The following is a 21,512-nucleotide window of genomic DNA, read 5'->3' as shown; positions in this document are numbered from 1 at the left end:
AGGCCGAACACAGCCAGACGTGATAACATTTACACGATATAAACATTAAAGTAACATCCCCGCTCTCTCTCTCTCTCTGCGTGCACGTCCTGTATATCACTCGACCCCACCTGGTGTCCCGGCGTGCTTTCATGTTTAAAAACCTCCAAATGTTGTCGCATAGATAACGTCACCGCTGTGCACACGAGGAATGTGAAATTCACTCCTCTGATCTCTTGATTAGTCCTCCGGTGGCTGCTCGTCCTGATGACGTGCATGCCAATCTGTGCTGAGTCCACCTTGTTTTGGTTTTCAGTAGTTGAAATCTGTTCTGCTGATTCTTTATCTTTCTTTGAACATGCATGGGACACATTTGGAATTATTTTGCCCTGCTGAAGAAGTGAAACTCGCCCAGGTATCGGTGAAACAAGAGCCACCATCACATGGTTATGTGTTATGTTACCTGTAGCCCTGCTCTATTAATAATCATCTCCCTGTCCTGTGCTGTCCTCCTGCTTTGCGGCACACATGCTTCCTTCGTCTTTCTCTCTTCTCTTCTCCTCTCTTCTCTCGGTGTGAGAGGGCAGATCATCCGTGGACGGCCGCGGAGAGGAAAACAGATGCGCTCGCACAGAAACACATTCCTAGCTGCGCGCAAAGATAGTTGCTATGGCAACCATCTGTCTCCTTCGCAGCCCAGGAATCCAATGGAGACGAGTGTGTTTTTATATATATTTATATATATGTATATTATACATATATATAAATATTCACACACACGTGTGTGTTGGTTAAGGAGAATAAGAGATGTGTTTCATGTGTGATCATATTCAAATTTGTATCATTAAGGCTCTCGTGGTGTCACCGTGACGACTTTAGACGAGTGTTTTTCTCGACGCTGTCGCTTTGAAGCGGAGCTAAGAGCCGTGTGCTTGTCATAATCTGTATTCTAAAGGTGCAGTGTGTTTTCATCAGCGTATAATCACCTGATAATAAGAACCGTTGTGTTTTTCATTGTATTAAAATGAATCCTTTTAGATCTGTAACTTCACCGTCCGGACTTTTTTAAGATCAAAAAGTAGAGCCATAAACGGGAAGAAATCGATACATACATTATGGTAATATCCGCTTTGATAGTGGCTCATTCGTATTGGTTACATCCGGAGGAAGATGATCTGTTTGTTTCTTTCGATTTCGTGTTACAGCTCCGCGATAACAGTTGCCCAAACCTCTGGGTCTTAGCCACATGCTTGACTGTGACTGGGTTTATTTTTAGCGTGCGAGTTTAAGGATGCACAAAAAGGGATTGCCTATGTTTAGCTCGAGGGAGTTACCGTCGGACTCCGGCAACCAGATTAGAGATTTAGCCTCCCACATCAAACGAAGCGTAGATGCAGAGTCGTCCGACAGCTGTCTGTGACAGAGGTGAAGCGAAAAAATAAAGAACGAGGGAAGACTAAAGACAAAGGGACCCTCGCACAGAGGCAGAGAGAGACAGTCAGAGCCCCTGTTTGATCACGATCACGGCCGCAAACCCCTCAGGAGCTGTTGACTAATCAGTGCTAATGTATTCACTGCTTACTACTACCAGTCTGTCAACCGGGAAGCCTTCGCTGCCTCCATGTCCAGACACGCAGGCATGCAGCTAACACACGCAGAATACATGGAAAAAGCTTCAGAGGTTCATGTTTTTATTTTTCCTCCGACACACCTCAGTGCCCGTCCCCTGCGACATCAGCTGTAAGGAGGTGGAGCAGTAATTTCATCTACCTATCTACATCTCCATTACTGCGCTCCTTCCTCGAGGGACGCACGGGGATTCATTGACCTTGGAGGGTCCCTTCATATAAAGTGACTCCAGCTGCATTACCGAGCCGGTTTTATCCCATCTCATCAAGGCTTCATGCGTAATTATCTGTTTTGGACCTAATGTGTGCTGTGATTACCTCATTATTGGCTGCCGCTGTGTGTTTTTATTGAGGCTCGGCGACGCGTCTCGTCCTCATTTGCCTCAAAGTTTTCCCCTGCCTGTGCTTGAAGCTGCCTGTCTTCCTCACTCGCTCAGAAAGACTTGGGAGTTAATCTAATGAGGATCCTGCCTGTCCGCTGGCTCGCTGGCTCGCTCGTGGACGGGCTTTAGATTGCCTGTCCGTCTGTAAGCTTTTGAACGGACGAGTGAGAGGCCACAGGCTGCAGACAGGCTGTCTGTCTTCAGAGAAGTGGTGGCGGCGGTGGAGGCGGTGGTGGTGGTGGAGCTACCTGCCTATCTGGTCCAACCTGCCTTGCAGGAAAACGAGCGAGGAGTCGAGGGAGAGGAAACAGGTTCTGCCGCAGGCCGCCTCAGTCTCACTGCTGTTTATTTAAAACGACCATCTCGTGCTGCTTCAGGCTTCAGTGTCATTAATGTCCAGGGGCCAATTCAGAGACTCATACATCCAATCACAGCTGTTTGTGTTTGGCCACTAGCTGCCAGCAGGGTGAGCATTTAGTGGAAAGCTCCAGCTCTGAGTGACACTCCAGTAAATAAAGTGAAATTTAATTGAAAGTGATACAGCTCTGCACCTCTTGGGTATGAAAACAAAAAAAACAAACAAAAAAAAAACATGAAACCGCCGATGACAGTTTGTTATGGATGGAAAGTAACCAGGCAACAGAGGCGAAGAGATGAGGTCATTAAGGGATTTTAAGTGAAATCCCACAGCTCTACGTCTGTGTGTGTGTGTGTGTGTGTGTGTGTGTGTGTGTATGTGTGTGGTTTTTGATTATCTGATCATCATGCAGGCTCTCACCGCTGTGTTTTATTTTCTCTCTGTAGAGATAGGAGCCTCTGTAAACAGCATAGAGAGGTGGATACACACCCACTTTGGCTTAAAAAGTCACACACACACACACAGACACACACAGGTAATGGGCGTATCTCATTGCGTCACCTGAGCTGCAGTGGTGATGAGTGGTGCGGAAGGAGCTGTCGTCTTTTGCCAGTCCGCGTGGAAAAGGCTTTTGTAAACAGTTTTTTAAAGGGATCCTCGTGGTCGCGGCTGAACGGGGGATTTTTTATCCGGGAGTTTGCGTAAGAAGACACCTCGGCCCGCCCGCGGGGGGGGAACGTGTCATGTGTAATGCACAGCTCTGAGCTCCGGGGAAACTCAGGTAGGGTGTTTTGTTGCGTTGTCTCGAAGCACAGGTGCTGTGTATCCTGTATCCGGGTTTGTTGTCGCTGCTGTGGTTTATGCAAAGCAGGTGTTCCTCCTTTAGTGTTTTCAGGTAAAGAGGTGTCGTTTTGTGAAAATACGCTGTCCTGTTTCTACCCACCGCTGACACACATTCCTTCTCTCTTCCTCCACCTCCACCTCCTCTCTCTCTCTCTCTGCAGGGGAGTCAAGCCAGGAGCTGGGCCCCCCTCCGTCGGTGGATGAGGCAGCCAACACATTGATGACGCGCCTGGGTTTCCTTCTGGGAGACAAAGTGAGTGAGGGGCCGGCAGGTACCCAGTACAGCATGGAGGAACCCGAGGCGAGACAGGTAGGGAACTAGATCTGCTTTGCGGACGTGACTCAGAGACTCAAATCTCTCAAATCTATGATGTCACACAATCACTTTGAGGCACTTTATGGGACACTTTGTCTCAGGTCGTCTCTGGCTTAAAGGATAAACGATTGGCGCCAAAACCTTAAGTGCTTTAGTTAAATTTTCCATCGCCGTTCGTGCTTTTGTTTCGGTTTATCCTGATCTAATTGGCACGATTTTTGACACATTTCTTTTGTGAGGGAACGTGAACAAACACGCGATCGTCTGATTTCGATCTGTTTTGACATTTATCTCCATAATGTCCTTGTTTACACTCGGTTTTGACAGATCTCTGGAAGACAGGGGAGCCAGATCAAAAGACTTCTCTGTAAATTGCCCTGAGCTTCGGATTCAGAACTTATCAGCGCCTCTCCATCAAGCATATCCACCCGTCTAATTAGATTTTTTATATAACAAATACTCTCAATTATTCATTTCCCCCCCGACATACTTTGTTTATCGAGTTGACAAGAGGAGGGGAGGTCAGGTTCGACTTTATGTTCCCGCTATCTCTCTCTGCGCACGGTAACCTTTCAGCTTGTGAATTTGGCAGTTGTGCAACAAACAGCTCTTGGCACAACGGACCCGCTCTGAGCTCTGCAGCAGATGCTGTGGTTTCCGTACGTGAACCTGACTTGACAGGTATGAATTCTCCAAATTGAGGAAGGAAAACAGAGAGAGAGAGAGTGAGGAGGAGAAACAGGGGGCTAACCTGTTGCCGAGGCATTCAAAGCGGGTCCTAGGTATGGGTTTGCACTAAAGCAGTGTGGATAAGCGATTAGACTGATGGACTGCCTGTGCTTGATGTGAGCGCTGCTGTAGCAGTGGGGGTGTATAAATTGAGAGAGGTTTATTCAAGCGGCTCTTTTTAGAGACGTGACTCATACTAGCACCCTGCTGCATCGTGCACCACAGTACAAACTTATTATTTCACATATCTGCCCCAAATACTGCTCTCCGGATCGCAGTTTGTTTGATTCATTAACCAACAAATACAACGAGGATTGCCTCAAGACATCATTTATTAGCAGATTAGAGACTTTTGTTGTATTCCTGCTGCTGTTCACGCTGAAAGTCCTCAGTGAACACCTACCTTCCATCTGACATGGTTAAATTCCTCCAGTAGCTGCCAGACCTCGCCAGCTGACAGAACAAGGTGACCCCGACTCGCGGAGCGTGCAAGTTAATTGCCTTTCATACCGTCGCAGTTCAATCCAATCCTGGCGCGGCGTTTTTTTTAAGGTCGAGGTTCATTAGCCCAGTCGATAGAGCTGCGGTGTGTCGCCGCCTGTTTGTGTACGTTTTGTTTTACCGTTGTGGTCGAGCTCCTGTGAACGTGACAGTCCCGTCCACGGCGAGGAGAGCAGAGGGCAGCAAATATTGAAAATGTTTTTCTTTCTCTCGGGGTGTTAGCAGATGCTGGAGGCCTGAGTGTCACCTACCAGTCAGTCAGTGTATTAGAGCACATACAGGGCCCATCTCAGGTCCGCCAACATCTTTGCCGATGTATAGATTAGCCTGGAGGTGGAGTACATCGAACACAGATGTTCAGCTTTAGATTCGGAAACCTACAGTAGGTGTCACTCATGCTCTGCTCATTCTTTATACTTTGATTGGTGACGAGCAGCGAAGGTGCAGACTGAGAACAGATGAGAGATTTTAAAGGTTGTGGGTGGAAATATGGAAATCTGCCATGGAGCGACGTACAGCGTCTTGTCCGTCGGTCATCAGTGCCTTCGCCCGCGAACACTTTGACATGTGGACAGGAGGAGTCGAGGATCAAACCGCCAACCCTATGATTAATTGGCGTCCGATCTGTCTCCTGAGCCTCGAGAGGCCGTCGACGGATAATTGACAGATTAGTCAATAATGAAAAGAATCGCAGCCCGACTGTACGTGTGTGTGTGTATTAGCATAGCATGTCCCTTCAGTCTCCCTCCTGCAGATTAAACCAGACCAGATTCAGCCTTGAGCACCACTTCACCCCTCAGAGTTCAAGCCGGCGTCGGTCTGAACGCATCAGCGAGGGAGACCTCCGTGTGTTCACGTGTTTGCTCTTACACACTGATACACACATTTAATCACTTGGCAATCCCTGTTTGTTTTTCTCCTCGTGCCTCTGCTCTGGATGCTGCGTGCGTCTCTTCTTTTTTAGATATGTGCGCCTGTGCGTTAGTGTGAAAATACATCTGTGGGTGTAGCAGCAGCAGCAGCAGCAGCAGTAGCAGAGTGTTTTTATTTTGTCCCCTGTGGTCTCTTGTCTCCTAACATAAGCCGATAAAGCAGAGGGTCACTGCAGGGTGCCAAAACAATGCTGCGACTGGAAAGAATATGTATTCAGAGTGTGTGTTTGTGTGCGGCAATCAAGAGGAAAATAGATCGTCCTGTGAGGATAGAAAATCGAGTGCTCCATCCTGATTTTATGACATCCATTTAAAGTTGTGAAAACTTTAAATCCCCCTACATGTAGGGAACATACAAACGCACACGTGTGTCATGGGACTCACACAGACTCCGGTCACTCCCTCTTGTTTCTAAAAAAGGGGAAATGACTGTTTTCCTGCATTTAGATGTTCCAGTTCACATTCCTGATTCATGTACTACCCCTCCACTGTTTGTTATTTTGTCCCCGGATGCAGTAAACTGTTGTTACAGGTGCTATTTACAACATTATTTGAAAGAATACCGGTTGTTTAGCATGTTTATGTGCGGAAACTGACGCCGTGTATCATCATCTGTCGTCATAGCGCTTTTATTTTATGAAAATGTTACTTATTAGTTGTTATTATCTGAAAGCTTTTCTTTGTCTGTCTGTCTGTCTGTCTGTCCCAGGGCCAGAACCAGAGGATCAGCCCGTGCTCCACCCTGACCAGCAGCACTGCCTCACCCCCTGCAGGCAGCCCCTGCTCCACCCTCCCCCCTGCCATGCCTGGCCAGGCCGGCAACAGGGACTGTGCCTACGGCTCCGTCACCAGTCCAACCTCAACCCTGGAGAGCAGGGACAGCGGGATTATCGGTGAGAGACGCAGAGAGTCTTAACAAACAGGAATATTTAAAGGATGACTGGGAGTCTGTGGCGTCATGATATGTTGTTATTTCTTCAAAGTAAACTACATTGCCACAGATCATGTCACCCAAATATCTGCATGTCTGTTTTTAATGGACAACAATAAGGATTTGTTGACAGTCAGAAAAATAGAGATGATCACCAGAACACGTCAATACTTGGAGTCCTGCGCCCGTGCTAGGATAGGTTCAAGTCAGTGAGAGTACAAAGAACGGACAAAGCCTGAGTGACGTAGTAACGTCGGTTTCCGAAGCCGAAAATATGCGACACAAATCATCGGCGGACCTGAGGCAGGTCGATTGACACCTGGGCGCTCTAATAAGCCATCTGTAACGGCGCCTACCTGTCAATCAGAGCATCCACGCTCTTAATCCTGCATAACTTTAAGCCTTAATATAATGTGAACAGGTGAGTTGTATATAAATTCACCCTCAGTACAGTTGTCATGAACGGGGAAATTAGCTACAGAGACCAAAACTGTTTTTTGTACCAGGCTGTAAACATGTTTATTTCTGCTGTGAAGTTGGACATTTGAACATGGGGACTTATGGAGACTGACTCAAGTGGACGTTAGAGGAACTGCAGTTTTTGGCAGTAGTTCTGCATTGGCTTTATTTCCCAGCACCGGAGGTTGCTGCTTAAGTCTTTGTTAAAACATAGTCTTGCTCGTGTGAATGTTGAAAGCCTGAAGCGATACGACATTTGCATACAAGTGTTGAATTAACACGGACTTCAAACAAATCTTAATAAACAGAGAGTCGATTTTAAGGCAACCAAACAAAAGAAAGATTTAAGAAAAGACACAGAAGGAGTCACCCTAACCTGCTCAGACAGGTAGCTCCAAAGTGTGGGACACCTGACAGTTAAAACTTTTGACAGTCAGTGGGAACACGCCTGAGGTCGTAGCTTGGTTCCTATAATCAGAAATGACTCTCCCATCCACTGCAGCTCAAAATGTGGCCATCTGAATGTGCACCAACAAACCCCCTCGTACTCAACTCCACCTGAACTCCGTGGTCAGTTTCCACAGCCCCGTAATCCCTCTGATGGATGATTCAGGCGTACGTGTCATGTTGACATCAACTGCATTGTTAGGAAGTAAACAAGGAGAGATGATAACGCTCGCCGATGTGAGGGGGGTTTTGTGTCAAAAGCGGTGGCGACATTGTTTCCAGGCAACAATAACGAACACCTGCAGTTTGATGAGGAAAGTATTACATCAACCCGCCGCGGATAATTCAGAATAGAGCGGTAAATACGAAGGGAGGGCTGTCAAAACAAACTTTAAAAGCGTGTGTGTTTTTTCTTTCTGTTGCAGCCACTCTGACCAGCTATTCCGAGAACATGGAGCGAGGCGGCAAGTACGGCGAGGGCTCCCGGGGAAACCTGAAACTGTGGCAGTCCCAGAAATCAGGCATGGACTCGTTCCTGTACAGGGTGGATGAAAACATGACCGCCTCCACCTACAGCCTCAACAAAATCCCTGAGCGCAACCTGGAGAGCATGTCCTCCCACTCTGCCCACTCCATCCCTCTGTACCTCATGCCCCGCCCTAACTCTGTGGCTGGTGAGTCCCTCCTTCCTTTATCCTTCCTTTCCTTTCCTTCCCTCTCCTGTGGAAGCAGAAATGGTTTGTGTGAAGAGACAGAAATAAGGTTAATTACAAATTCTGCCATTGTAGAGTGGTTTTTCTAGTTCGGCTCTGTTTCTGCATCCTCTCGCCTCCTTCCAAGCTTCCTTTCCTTGCTTGTTTTCTTCCTAGATGAACTCTGATCCCTCTCTTTCCCTTTTTCCAACCAAACAGCATTGAAAAAAAAGGAATATATTAATATTTTGAAGGTGGAAGTCCGACCTCATCTGTGGGGCTGTAATTTGAGCGTTTTCAGCCAACGCAGCTGTTAAATAACTCATGTAGCGCGCCCTTTAAAAACCCTTTTTGCCATCCCGGCAGTTCACGAGGGGAAGATTTCATCTTTAACCTGCTCATGTTACCAAATATTCAGTGAAGAAATGGCAAAATTCTCTCCCACAAATCGGCCTCAACTTCCTAAAAACCCGAGCCTGGTTTTGGGAGGAATCAAACTGTGGTTTAGATCGAGTTTGTTGTGATTTTTTTTTATGAAACGGTTCGATTATCTACGGAGGAAACAACCCCTTGTTTTCAAATTTCACGGGGTTTATGTCGAAATTTCGGGTAGCTGCAAATCCGCAGTGGTATTTTGTTAAACTCTCGCAGCCCTGTGGTGTGGATTGAAACCACAGAGCAGAATAATACAGTCTGGGAAAAAAAAGCTTCAGCAGCAGCAGAGGAAGAAGAAGAAGAACATACTGCGGCTGGAAGAATATCACAAAGGAAAACTGGAGCTGACAGAGGTCTCATTGATGTGTGTTTTCATGTAGGCCACAGCCGCCTCAAAGAGGCTCCCAAAAGTAACAGTAAATATCAGGAAAAATGTCAGTTTCATAACACTGAGACGGTCCTAACGGGCATGATTGTGTTATTGTTCTGATCGTGCGAGAGGCTGTTACAGACGACGAGCTCCATTATGCACTTCTCTCACTCCCACTTGGAAAAAAAAAAGTGTATGTGCGCGCACCGCAGACACGCATATGTATTTCACTAAACACTGTAATATGCCTGACGAGGCGTTTCGCTGCAGCTATGACCCTCTCTCCATCATCGGTCATGTTCTGCTGTTTGACACCGCTGTCTGGCGACTCCGACGCCAGGTTTAGAGAGTCACCCTCGATCTCTCGTCTCCGCCCCTCGATACGCAGACCTTCAGAAAAGACGTGCTGTAATCTGCAGATGATGCAAAGATGAGGCTGTCTCCGAAGGTATTTTGTGTTTGTCGGGAATTGTGTATGGAGGAGAGGGAGATGGATGCATGTGGAAGAGGAGTGAAAGAGAGTTTCATAATCTCTCTCTCTCTCTCCTCCACAAAGAATTATTAGATGATGTAGGGATGGGAGGCTGAGCACAGGCTGAGGATTGGCTGGGCTCACACAGCAGTGGAACATCAAAGCCCCAGGCATTAACCGTTTCTATCCCCCAGAGTGACGGAGAGACTTTGATGTGTGGAGAGCGAGGGAGAAAGATACGGAGCGAGAGGCAAGGAGGCGACTGGGGAGGAAAAACGAGCAGGGAGGGGGATACTTTATTACCTAATGAAGGCAGTGCGTTGGTAGAGCTTAAGATGGATATGAAGCACGGAGTAACCAAGACCGGAGTATTAAATTTTCTCTCTGGCTTCGTGGTGCTAACACTGCTCGCTCGAGAGGTGATCAGAGTTTAGAAACGAGTCTTTTACCGCCCAAAGTAAAGACGAGAAGAGCGACCTGATCATCCAGTACCTGAAAAAATGGAAATTTAAGACTCTAAAAAGAGTATTCTGACCCTAATCCTGCACTTCATCATGCAACCAAAGACTGCAGTTCCTCAAACGTCCACTCGAGGCTGGCTCCAGAAGTGAGTTGTATATAAATTCACCCTCAGTACAGTTGTACTCTTTAACCTTCACTGGTTTAAACTCTCGAACACGCAACTTCAAAAACTTTCCAGCCACCGACGCCTAACCGCTCGTCTCGGGTGCCTCTCAAGAAAAATTCACAGACCTGTCCGTCTTGAAACGGTTCACTGTGAATAACTTTGAGAGCGACTTTTCTTTTTCTTTGCGGTTCCAGCTCAGCTCCATTTGTAGTGGAGTGGAAGCACAAATCCCTGACATCGATTTCTCAGACGCAAAGTTTAAAAAAAGGAAAAGAGGAAAGGAAAGTGGGTGAACTGACCCTTGTTGGAGGATCTATACGCACCCGCTTATATAACTGGACGCTCTCTATAGTCTCTAAATTCACCAGGTTGAGATAAAACTCACCTGAGATCATGTTTTTCAATCTGATTTCCTCTTTGTCCGTGCTCACACTTAAACCGGAAATATTATTGTTTAAACCTCGGGTTGTTTATCATCATGCATCTCTTGCAGAGACGAGAGCACACCTCGTATCTGAGTCGGCTCTGGACGGCAGCCCGGCTCGTCTTCGAGTGTGTGTGTGTGTGTGTGTGTGTGTGTGTGTGTGTGTGCATGCTATCAGTAGAGTGTTTAAAACAGGAAGCGTCTGATGTGGCTGTCATTGCCCAAAGCTAAGCAAAGCTCTCTCTGCTGCTGCTGCTGCTGCACAACGAGACTTTTCTCTCACTTTCTTTCTTTTCGTTCCTCTTTATTTCTTTTTCACCGTGCGTGCAGTCTTAGCGCATTGGCTCAGGAACTGTGAATGTGATCCCCCAGCAGCCTGCTGCATTGCAGATAGAGATGATGAGCACACAGATTTGAGTCCTCACATTCAAACACAGTTGAAAGAGAGGAGGAGAGGAAAAAAAAAAGCATTCGCAGCCCCTGTAGCTCTAGAGTCATTCTTCCTCGGTTTAGCAGCAGATTAATGCCTCCACTGTCTCCGCTTTTAGCCCAGTTAGATGACCAGCACCGCCCTCCCCTCCATCCATTCCCATCAGGGCCGAGCCTCCAGCATTCTCAGCTGCCATTTTCCCTCCATTTTGGGAAACCCATGTGCCTCATTTTTTTCCGGGGGGTGACTCAGGCAGTCACACACACACACACACACACACACACACACATATATATACACACACGGTCTCAGTCCTTCGGTGAGCTTAACTGCAGCAGCAGCAGCACGGGAAAAAAAAACTCTTTGAACCAGCAGCGACAGCAGGACGAGATCAGTGTTGAGGTGCTGGTGATAGGTGGTGGGCTGCAGAAAGCCCACGACACTTGGAGGGATTACTGTGTGCCTTACCTTCTTCTTTTTTTTTTTTGACTGGAGACACACTGAGGATATCATTGAGAAGAAACATGCATTACCAGTCACACCTTTCCCCAAACTCCTTGATTTGACTTCAGGGATTTTCACGAGTATTTCAGGTATCGTGTCAGAGAGAGAAAAAAAAAGGATTCCCAGCTCTGAAATCCGGCTCATTACAACTTGGATCTTGTTTTTTTTATTTCAGCTCAGTTCTGTCAGTCATGATAACATTGTACTCACCAAGTTAATTAATGATATCTGGGAACTCGCGAGCAGTCGGATGATCAGACGGGGTTTAACAAAAGCATTTGGTTAAATAAATTGTAGCTGTCACAGTTTAGAGGCCGACTCCCTGGTTTTCCTGGAGGACGTTTCAGGTGCATCGCTTCTCCAAATCTGACATAAACTAAGAAATTCAGTTTTAAATACATTTTGTGTCCCCCAAACTCCAAACATTAAGCCCTCCTTCGCTTTCCACTGCATTAAAACCAATCTTCTTCTAATCTTGTTGTCTTATTTTTAAAGGACAAACTTAAATAACCCCCCCAACTGCTTCAGTCTCTTAATCTCTCCTGGATTTCACAGCTCCTCGCCTTCCACTCCTTCGCTCACCTCTAACTGAACCGCGGGGTTCAGGTGTGATGGAGAATCAAGTCGGCTTGCTTGCTTGCTCGCACCGGCGGCGTCTAATCTCATTTAGACGCGTTTGTTTTTTTTTCCTCGAGCGCTGGCCCTGAAGACACACACCAGCGTGGTGTGAACAATCAGCAGCCAGCGTCAGACGGCGCTCGCTCCATGAATAAGACATTTGTCTGTTGAGCTAATTAATCCTGAGAGGGGCCGGATGGCATCTGCCTCCGTGCCGCGTGACAGACACCGAGAGGAGAGGAGGGGAGTTTTTAGGACAGAACCATGTCGGGCTGGCTCGATGTTTCCTGCAGGACTTTAGCAAGAAAGAAAGCGGGAGCTTGACAACTGCCTCCGGACAACGGCATGAACCGATGCCACCTTGTTTACTGTGTGTGTCTCTCATGCTGTCTCTCTCTGTCTCTCTCTATAACAGCTACCAGTTCAGCCCACCTGGAGGACCTGGCGTACCTGGATGAGCAGAGACACACTCCATTACGCACCTCGCTGCGCATGCCCAGACAGAGCACCACCTGCGGGCCGGGTCGCTCCGGGCAGGACCTGAGAGGTGAGCGACGAGGCGTGGAGTTAACAAGACACACACACCCCGCTTCACTCCACGTGTCCGCTGAACGCTGCTTCTCCTTTTTGAGCCACAATTTAGGAAAAAGAGGAGTAAAGATGGAAATATAGGCAGAAATATCAAGAGAGGAGAGGCCAGCTCAGTCCTCTCTTTCTCTTTATCTCCACTGTTTCTTGTCTGGCTCTACTTTTAGTGACTAAACCGCAAGTAAAAATAAAAATACGATGAAAGACGATCAACAAATGTTGTTTTCTAGTTTAAAAATAGGCTAAAATGACTATTTCTTTATCAAATAATTTTTTATTAGTACAGTTTTTGGACAGTAGAGAGCTGAAAAGAAATGAGAGGACAGAAGGAGATGGAGGATTACGTGCAACAAGCCCCGCAGCTCAACTAAAACTGGCAGTTATTGCTGTCGTTTTAAACCCGTAAAGTCCAGAGTTATCCGTGACAAACTGCGACGAAACATGGCAAACAAACAGGAGAATCCCGGCGCAGTGTGATCGTAACGCACAGACGTTTGCAGATGGAGAAAACATTTCGCTCGTCATTCAGGTTTTAGCCGCTCGCTGCTCATCCGACACGGCGCAGACTCGAGACAATAGGGCACTGTTCTGTTTTTCATCCACAAACAACGACTCAGAGCATCTCAAGGCGAGAGCTGCATGACGAGCGAGTTATTTATAAGATTCAAAAGAAAGCCAGCGAGGGTCGATTACGCAGCGTCTCACATGCAGATGTCTGCACGTATGGAGCTCTTTCTCCCAGTCCAGACCAGTGATGCCGCCGAGATATCGGCCGTGGACACAGCTTGCTTTTTTTTGTCTGGACAAAGAGCAGTTCTGTCAGGTTGTGTCACCGCGAAGCTAAACTTTGTCTCAGCGTTTAACATTCACAGCCGGCGCACGCTCCGCCGCACACTCCTCAAAGTCGAAGGCACAGCGTGATCAAGCAAATCTCCTCAGCCTCCTCCTCGCCAAATGGCCTTATGTCACAACATTATGTGTCCCTTCACCCTTCTTCCTCTTGTCACTTAGCCAGTAATGAGCGCCGTAATGGCAGCCCTCTGCCATCCGAGCGAACACAAATATGCGTTCCCGTGTGTTTTAAACACCTGTTAAGACCCCACTTAGCTGAGAGTGCATTCGGCTGAGCTGCGATGTGATTCCCTTTCGCCCGAGGGCAAGCTAAGCTGTGCAGACGAATGCAGAGTGAGAGCGCGTTAGAGAAGACAGAGCGAGACGAAGGGGAAGCGAGATGGAGATGGACGCAGAGACACGGAGAGAGCTAGTTCCTCTCAAAGCTTCCACCGTCACTGCCAGAGCCGCTTGTTTCAACCTTCCCTCCTCTAAGGGCAGCCAAGTGTGTTTACATGCCAGCCGGCTGCGTCCTAGCATGCGTTCTGCCTCCTCGGATCAGTGTCAGAGTCTCCTCGAGTGCACTGCTCCTGCAGCTTCACCAGGAGAGACAGAGGGAGACAGGACGGGGAGGCAAGGCGACTTGAGGAGCAGGGCTTTTCCCTGCAGACGATACGAGGACAAAATCCCAACGCTAGCTCTGAAATTTGAGGTAGTAGAATCACAGAATAACGCGTTAGTTTGTTGCATGGTTGGGTCGTCAGAGCTAAAGATATCTAGTGTCCAGATTGTGATGAAGTTCAGCGGGAATATTCCCCACAGGATGATTCATGAGACCAAACCAAAACTTGAAATTGGAGGATTGATTTCAGACACTCGATGAGCGCCGCTCTCATCGTCATCCCATTGTAGACGACATCTACATATTCTAAATATTATAAAGCAAACAGAGTCACATGTAGGGTTGCAAAATTCAAAGTTGGAAACTTTCCATGGGAGGAATTTAGTAAATTGAAGATCGGCTCTTATTATTTTAGCACAATCTCGACTCAAAACAACCAGATTTCATTCAAGTACACTTGAATATCCTCTTGAATCACATGCACATAGCACACTGCTTACTGCAGGGATGTTGAGGCCACGCCCCCTACCTGCACAGGTGATTGGACCACACTTCAGAGCCCAGAGCACACAGAGACTATTGAAGCTACATAATATTGTTCAATAAAATAACTATAAGGTTCTACTTACAAATAAATCTGTTTTATGTTTGAATATGATGCTGTTTGTTTAAATTACCCGAAATTACCTGTTAATTCCCATAAATTTCCATAAATTCCCCAGCTTAACTTCTCATGGAAAGTTTGCAACCCTACTCCCACAGCGCCAAACTGTCCAGTTTCACGTGAGTTAACGCGTCATGCGATCTGATGACTGTCGAGACGTTTACATTTACAAACAATCAAATCAGAACGTAACGGAACATTTTAAAGAAAAGCTGAGTGATTGTTTGGAGTTTATTTCACCATCCTGCCTCACGACGCACAAATATTTGAACACGTGTGAAGTCAGAAGGTTCCTGGTTCGAACCTCGGCCTTTGTGTGCATGTTCTCTCCAAAGACGTTTAACAGGTTGACTGGTGCCCGTAGGTTTTCATGTTTGTTTTCTCTACGTGACCTGTGATGAACCGGTGACTTGTGAGGATGAGCGTTGATAGAAAACGGATGGACGGAGTCTCGTTGGTCGTTTTGCGTGAGATGAACTCGAGAAGAAGGAGACCGCTGGTTATGTGTCGGTCAGGTGGTAACCAGCTGACAGATGCAGCTCTCTCTCTCTCTCGTCTCTCGGTTGGTTTTCGTCGATGCTTCGTTTGATGCCGTCCATCGGGGGCCCGAGCTGTGCTGCTGTTTTGAGGAGAGTGAGTCAGACTTTAATGGACCTTCTTGTGCTCCTGCCTGCCTACCTCTAAGATTTACCACCCACCTTATCTATTCAGCGCAAACGCACTCACATAACCGTACACTGCGCACACATTTTCTCCCTCGTTTATCTTTACTCTCCCTCTCTTTGTCTTTGTCACTCCCTCCGTCCGTTCTCCTCGCCTCACCGTCTCCCTACCCTCTCCGCTTGCATACACAAAACAGGCCTTGTGTTTAGTGGATGTTTGCAGCTTTTTTGGCTGCTTTTCAAACTCCGGAGGGTTTTTATTGCAGCCATAAAAAGTCCCTGACACGGGCTGCAGCTTAAATAAGAAGTCTTAGAAATTCAGGTGAGCGCTGTAATTGATTATACGTTTAGAGGAGAAGGCTTGTGTTTTTCTTATCGTCAACAAATCACATAAAAATACCAAAAACCAAACAAGAACTGTTTGTCTATACGAAGCCTTATTTTTCCTACAGCAGCCTGCTCCTGTGAATACATCGAACACATTTTGACCTTTTAAAACGCCGTGGAGTTATCGGAAATGTTTGACCTGCGAATAATGACGTTAAAGCACACCGTATCGTGTAATATCGCTTATATTAGAGCACTGAATGTGTGTTAATCCACCGCTGGAAATGCACAGTTTAGTCTCGACAGTAGAAACCGATGTGCTTGGAGTCAGAAAGTATTGAAACACAGACATGTTGAGGTTTATCGGATAACATCAACATTAACGAACGTCCGTTGAAAGAAAACCAGCTGCTGGTCCGCGTTAATTTGAACCTCGGTGTTTACAGCAAACACAAACTAAAGCAGAAACCCTCATCGCCGTCATCGCCGGGCGAGTTAGATAACAGTCTAGATTTGATGACGGTGCACGAACATGTTTGCAACAAAACAATGATGATTATCTCGCCTTTATCTGCGGTTATTCGCGTCGTTTATCTGTCCTCTGTCGTCTTCATTTGAACGAGCTGGAGTTGGAGATGCGCGGCGTGAGATAAGTTAGTACACAGAACATGTTGCTCGGCTGCTGAGACCCAAAGTGAGTCGGTGAATAGAGTTAAACTCGCAGCCATAAAGAAGATTAGATATCGTCTGAAGAAATGTGTGCAGGGTTTATTATGTCGCTCTAAGCTCGCTGTGCAAATTACATAAGATTTGATTTTTCTCCCAACAAAAATTATATAACATGCTGTTGCTGTATTTTTTTTTAACGGTATGTCTGAGAAACCAGACAAAGTCACACATCCGCAAACTCCGTCAGCCACAAGAAAGTCTTCCACCCGACCGAGGATAACCCGACGCCACACTCCCCGAACCCCTCGCAACAAACACACACACCATCATCATCATCGTATAAACCACTTCTCTTCCTCTTCCCATCGTTTCCTCTCTTGTGTGTGCCCACCCTTCCTCCACTTCCCATCCTCTTGCATCTTCCTCCTCCTCCTCCTCCACCTCTTCTTCCTCCCTCTTCTCAAGGCTGTTCAGCCACCGTGAGTCATCCTCACCTGGTGAATAATTAAAACGTCTGAGACTCTCGCTCCGTCTGGCCACGGAGGGTTGGTGGTAGAAGAGGGAGTGAGGAGAGGAGAGAAAAGGAAGAGGGAGGGAGGTGGAGTGATACCTTGCTCAACATCGCCTGAGGGGGAGTGTTATGGGCAGGGATTATGAGCAACTGCTATCCATCCATCCATCCCTCACACACATTTGCTTCCACCGTCCTGGAAAAACAAGTCCCTCAGCCCCCGTTCACAACATGGCTGCTATGTTTTTTTATATTCCTGGAAACACCCGACGCAGTGGAGCAGCAGCAGAGGCTGCAACGACTTGCACAAAGTGCTGTAGTCGTTCGGAGGATGGCGCCCGATAGTGCGAGGGTGCGTTTAGCAAATCCACGAGGAGCTTTACGGGCACATTTGGCATCCAGTCACCTCCAAGATAACTGGATCAGCGCCACTTAAAACAGAGTAGCCGTCGGTATTTAGACTCTTTTTTTTGCATTTCCCATCACCGGTGTTGCATCAGGTCCATTCTTTCACAGCCTGACACTCAACTGGAAGAATATTACATCAGTGTGTGAATTACAGACAGAAGAGAGTGGTAGCTCTCTGTCTCTATGTCTCTTTGTCTCTCTGTCTGTCTCTCTGTCTGTCTCTCTGTCTCTCTGTGTGTTTGTTGAGTTAGCACTAAAATAATCTGACCGGGGGAACATGGATGAAATGTCTTTTATTACACTGGGCTGCAGCTGGCACAGAGCTTAGTGCAGTAAAACGCAGCGCTGGCCCGTGCAGGAGGACACACACACACATTCACAGGTATAAATAAATAAATAAATAAATCTGTTTGTAGCTTTTTTTTGCTGATTGCCTAAGTAAGACCCCTCTCAGCATGATCGTCGCGTTTCTTTTCACTTCTGCGATTATAATTAGGAAAAAAAAAAAGAGAGAGAGCGAGTCATGCTTGCAGCAGCACTTTGGAGCGGTTAGAAGAATACATTAAGAGCGATATCAGCTCATTATGTTATGTAGCGGTGCTCCTAATCAGCAGACTGGAGTCACTTACAGGAAGACGTACAGCTCTAATGCAACACTCCTCTCTCTCTCTCTCTCTCCTCTTCTTGATACATTTTGCAGCACCGTACCTGCGCACGGTATCGAAAAGATTTTCTGCAGACACACGAGGTTTCTCCAGGGCTTCTAGTGTATGATACATATATTTCCTACAGCTCTGACTCACAGTTATTGCTTGAGTGTGAAATGAAGTGAGCCACTCTGACCGGCAGCTATTTCTCGCTGCAGGAATCTGATCACAAACGTTCAACGTGAAGGTGACGAAGGAGAGAAAAACACAAATGTGGGATTTGTCTCACGCTCAGGTTGATTAATTGATGCTAACCTGTAACACACACACACACACACACGCAGAGCGGTCTGGTGTTGAGGGTCGAATTACAGCAAGAACTGGATTCATTTATTTTTATTGGGATTGATTGATCTCGCCCTGGCGCAGTGGAACCAATTAGATTCTCCCAAAAGCCCAAACCGTCCTCGCCCTTCCTCTTTTTGGTTATTTATTTATTTTTTTGCTCGATGTAATTCAGAGGATTTCAATTAGTGATCGACCCCGGTCCGGTGGTTCCCCCTCCATGTCTCTGACATCATGATGTGCTGACGCCGTGAGCTGCTTCCTCTTTGTTTCATCATTGAGCTTACACCTTTTGCCCGTGCTCTGACGCCAGTTTTCATTCCTGTCCTCTTCTTCTTCCCTCCCTCTCTCTCTCTCTATCACTCATCGCTCTCTCTCTGTCTTCCTATCTCTGTTTGCTTGCTGTTCGTCTCAGCTTCCGCTAATAACACCCATGCCTGGCAATCCCAGTCACGTAAGTTACTTTAATTTTCATTTGTTGCATCAGGCCCGCCCCCTCTCGCTTTGTGCTCGACAAATCAAAGTGCTCTAGTCGTCTAGTGCCCTCGCCTGCAGTGTGAGAGTGTTTGGATTATTCACGTAGCGCTCGCATCCTAAATGAGCCGTAATTACCAGACGCTGATATAACATTTAAAAAAACGACACCACAGACAGAAGAAAAGCATGTTTTTACTCTCAAAGGCTCAAAATCGGGGAGGGCGGCACCCGGGAGACGACACCCAGAAGCAGCAGGCTAAATTTTTCACACTGAATTTATCACACAGCTTCAGAAGTTCATACCAGATTCATTTTACCCTCATTAGTCTTTAATGGTCCATATGTTGCTGCTGAAAAGATGCCCAACCTCTGGAGGACTTTAGTTTAATGACTCCCCCTAGTGAGGGAAATCAACAGTCGGCTGTGGCTGTTGAAGAAGTCGCTCCCTCGACTTTTCTGAAGCGCACAAGCGTGGACCGTTCGAGCGGACGCCACCTTTGAACTCTGCTGCACATAAAATATATTATTTCTACTTTATCTGTAGCTTAGAGTGACGACTTTTTCCTCCCCAGACATGCTCACATTTATCTCAAAATGAGCCACTTTTCAGCAGCTCATTAACATTCTCAGTGATTATTTAATGATAATTAACATGGATATCTTTGTTTATGCTTTTATCTTTGAGTTTGTAGCCTTAAAATACACGTAAACACATTAAATATGTAAAAGATTCATGGCCATATGGTGCAGCGGTGTCCATAGATATCACCCATTCGAGAACTGTTAATTGTATATGAGAAATACTTGTTTAATGCGTAGATATGTGGGTGTTTAGTGTTTCCAGATAAAGAACAAACATTCATGTAAGAATATAAATCTAACCGGTTCTGTTTCCCGGACACGTCAGTGCGTTTTGCACCGTACCGTCCTCAAGACATCGCCCTCAAACCTCTCCTGTTCGAGGTGCCCAGCATCACCATGGACTCGGTCTTCACGGGCCGCGAGTGGCTCTTCCAGGAGATCGACGCCCACCTCAACAGCCCCAACGCCAGCACCAACCGCGGCGTGGCGGTGGTGGGCAACATCGGCTTCGGCAAGACGGCGATCATCTCCCGCCTGGTGGCGCTCAGCTGCCACGGCACGCGCATGAGACAGATCGCCTCGGACAGTCCACAGGCCTCGCCCAAACGTAGGTTCTCTCTGAATAACGACGCCTCGTTTTGTTGTGGTTCAGAAACGGCGTTGAGTGTTGTTGTGCCGTCTTGTGTCCAGATGGAGAGGGGCTACCTCTCACCCAGCCCCAGCCCACTCACGGCACCCTGGGAGGAGGCAGCTGTCCCGGGACCCCTGAGATGAGGCGACGTCAGGAAGAAGCCATGAGGAGGCTGGCCTCTCAGGTACCACACACATTTACATCACAGCCTCTGATTTACACACGAAAACACCACGAAGACCTTCAGAAGGTGGATTTCTTCTTCTTCTACAAACACAAGCGGTGGATGAGTCGCCTCCTTTTTCATTTTTAAAACATATCTAAGTGTCAGAGGTCTCGTTTGCATCGTCCGTGCTTTTCTTTCATTCCTTCCTCATCAAAGAGAAGCAAAGCGAGGAAATATAACTATCACTAAAATGTCCATTTTCATTATAACGCTACATTCCGTTGTGTTTGTGGTTGCGGCGTGACGGTTTCTTCGGTCCGTCTTATAATTGAAACACGGCGAGATAATTTGAACTGGCTCCTTTTGAGGTCTTAATTTTTCAATTAGCGACGACGTGGGCGGCGATGATTCGCTCCTTTTTTTTTTTTCCTACGACACAGGAGGAACGATTCACCAAGAAAGAAAGTTTCACGCTCACCTTGGGAGCTTATCACGGCTTCACGCCGAGTTCCCTCCCGAGGAGGTCGACTTCAAAACAAAGCGGAGATAAAAAAGAAAAGCTGACTTTTGTCACGTCTAACCTGTCTGCGGTGTGAATCTATACGATGCCTCCCTTTTGCTCTTCCTCGTTGCACCTCGATCCCCCCTCCTCCTCCTCCTCCTCCTCCTCCTCCCGTCCTCTTCCCTGCTGCTTAGCCATCTGCATCCTCCCGGTCCCAGCCTGATGCATTATGCAGATGTGTTTAAAAAAGAAAAAACAACTTTGCCAGGGAGCCTTATGAAATATTTATACCTGCAGAAAGCCATTTCCCAGCCAAGCTATTAGATCTTGTTAACTCTGTGTATTAATAATTGAGCTCACTCCCTTTTTTCACTCCTTTTGTCTTAAAGACCTTTATTCCATCGTGACCAGAAATTAGCATTTTTAATGAAAACTCTTGAGTCCAGCTCACCTGCTGCTGCTGTTGTCGACTTCCTCGTGTCCCTGCGTGTCCGCGTTCTTCATTCATTTATTCACGCATTTCGACCACGTGGCCGTGAAATATGGCGGCTTTAACACTTTGACTCCTTCGCGCCACAATCGTCCGACCCCCATGAGCATGCACGGGCTAACTCCGAATCGTTCTCTGCTGGCAGAAGCCGGAAGCGATGAATTATTAATAGCTGAAACCGTGCAGCGAAACGAGAAGTATTATGTTTCATTATACTGCAATCATCCACCATGAAGTTGACTCAATCCCAAATGAGTTGTAGCTGTAGTCGACGCTGGGAAAACTGGCTGTGCACCGACAGAGCGGGAGTT

At 47.0% G+C, this 21,512-nt stretch overlaps 1 protein-coding gene across 14 annotated transcripts in view; it reads left to right on the top strand.

Moving 5' to 3' along the window:
* Positions 1-21,512, top strand: part of tanc2b (tetratricopeptide repeat, ankyrin repeat and coiled-coil containing 2b) — a 136,134-nt gene that overhangs the window by 97,147 nt on the left and 17,475 nt on the right. For 11 of the 14 annotated variants that reach the window (XM_027289030.1, XM_019262803.2, XM_019262802.2 and 8 more), the window contains 7 exons: positions 3,353-3,501; positions 6,379-6,562; positions 7,932-8,180; positions 12,495-12,626; positions 18,769-18,807; positions 19,738-20,019; positions 20,103-20,227. In XM_027289030.1, the coding sequence (XP_027144831.1) occupies positions 3,353-3,501; positions 6,379-6,562; positions 7,932-8,180; positions 12,495-12,626; positions 18,769-18,807; positions 19,738-20,019; positions 20,103-20,227 (1,160 nt within the window). Of the gene's footprint in view, positions 1-2,926; positions 3,130-3,352; positions 3,502-6,378; positions 6,563-7,931; positions 8,181-12,494; positions 12,627-18,768; positions 18,808-19,737; positions 20,020-20,102; positions 20,228-21,512 lie in introns of those variants that run through there. The other 3 variants (XM_019262800.2, XM_019262801.2, XM_019262809.2) reach the window with 2 other exon arrangements.

This window comes from Larimichthys crocea, chromosome XVI (assembly GCF_000972845.2).
Source record: "Larimichthys crocea isolate SSNF chromosome XVI, L_crocea_2.0, whole genome shotgun sequence".
Lineage (NCBI taxonomy): Eukaryota > Metazoa > Chordata > Actinopteri > Sciaenidae > Larimichthys > Larimichthys crocea.
Note: the sequence above shows the minus strand (reverse complement) of the source record. Positions and strands in the feature narration are given on the sequence as shown.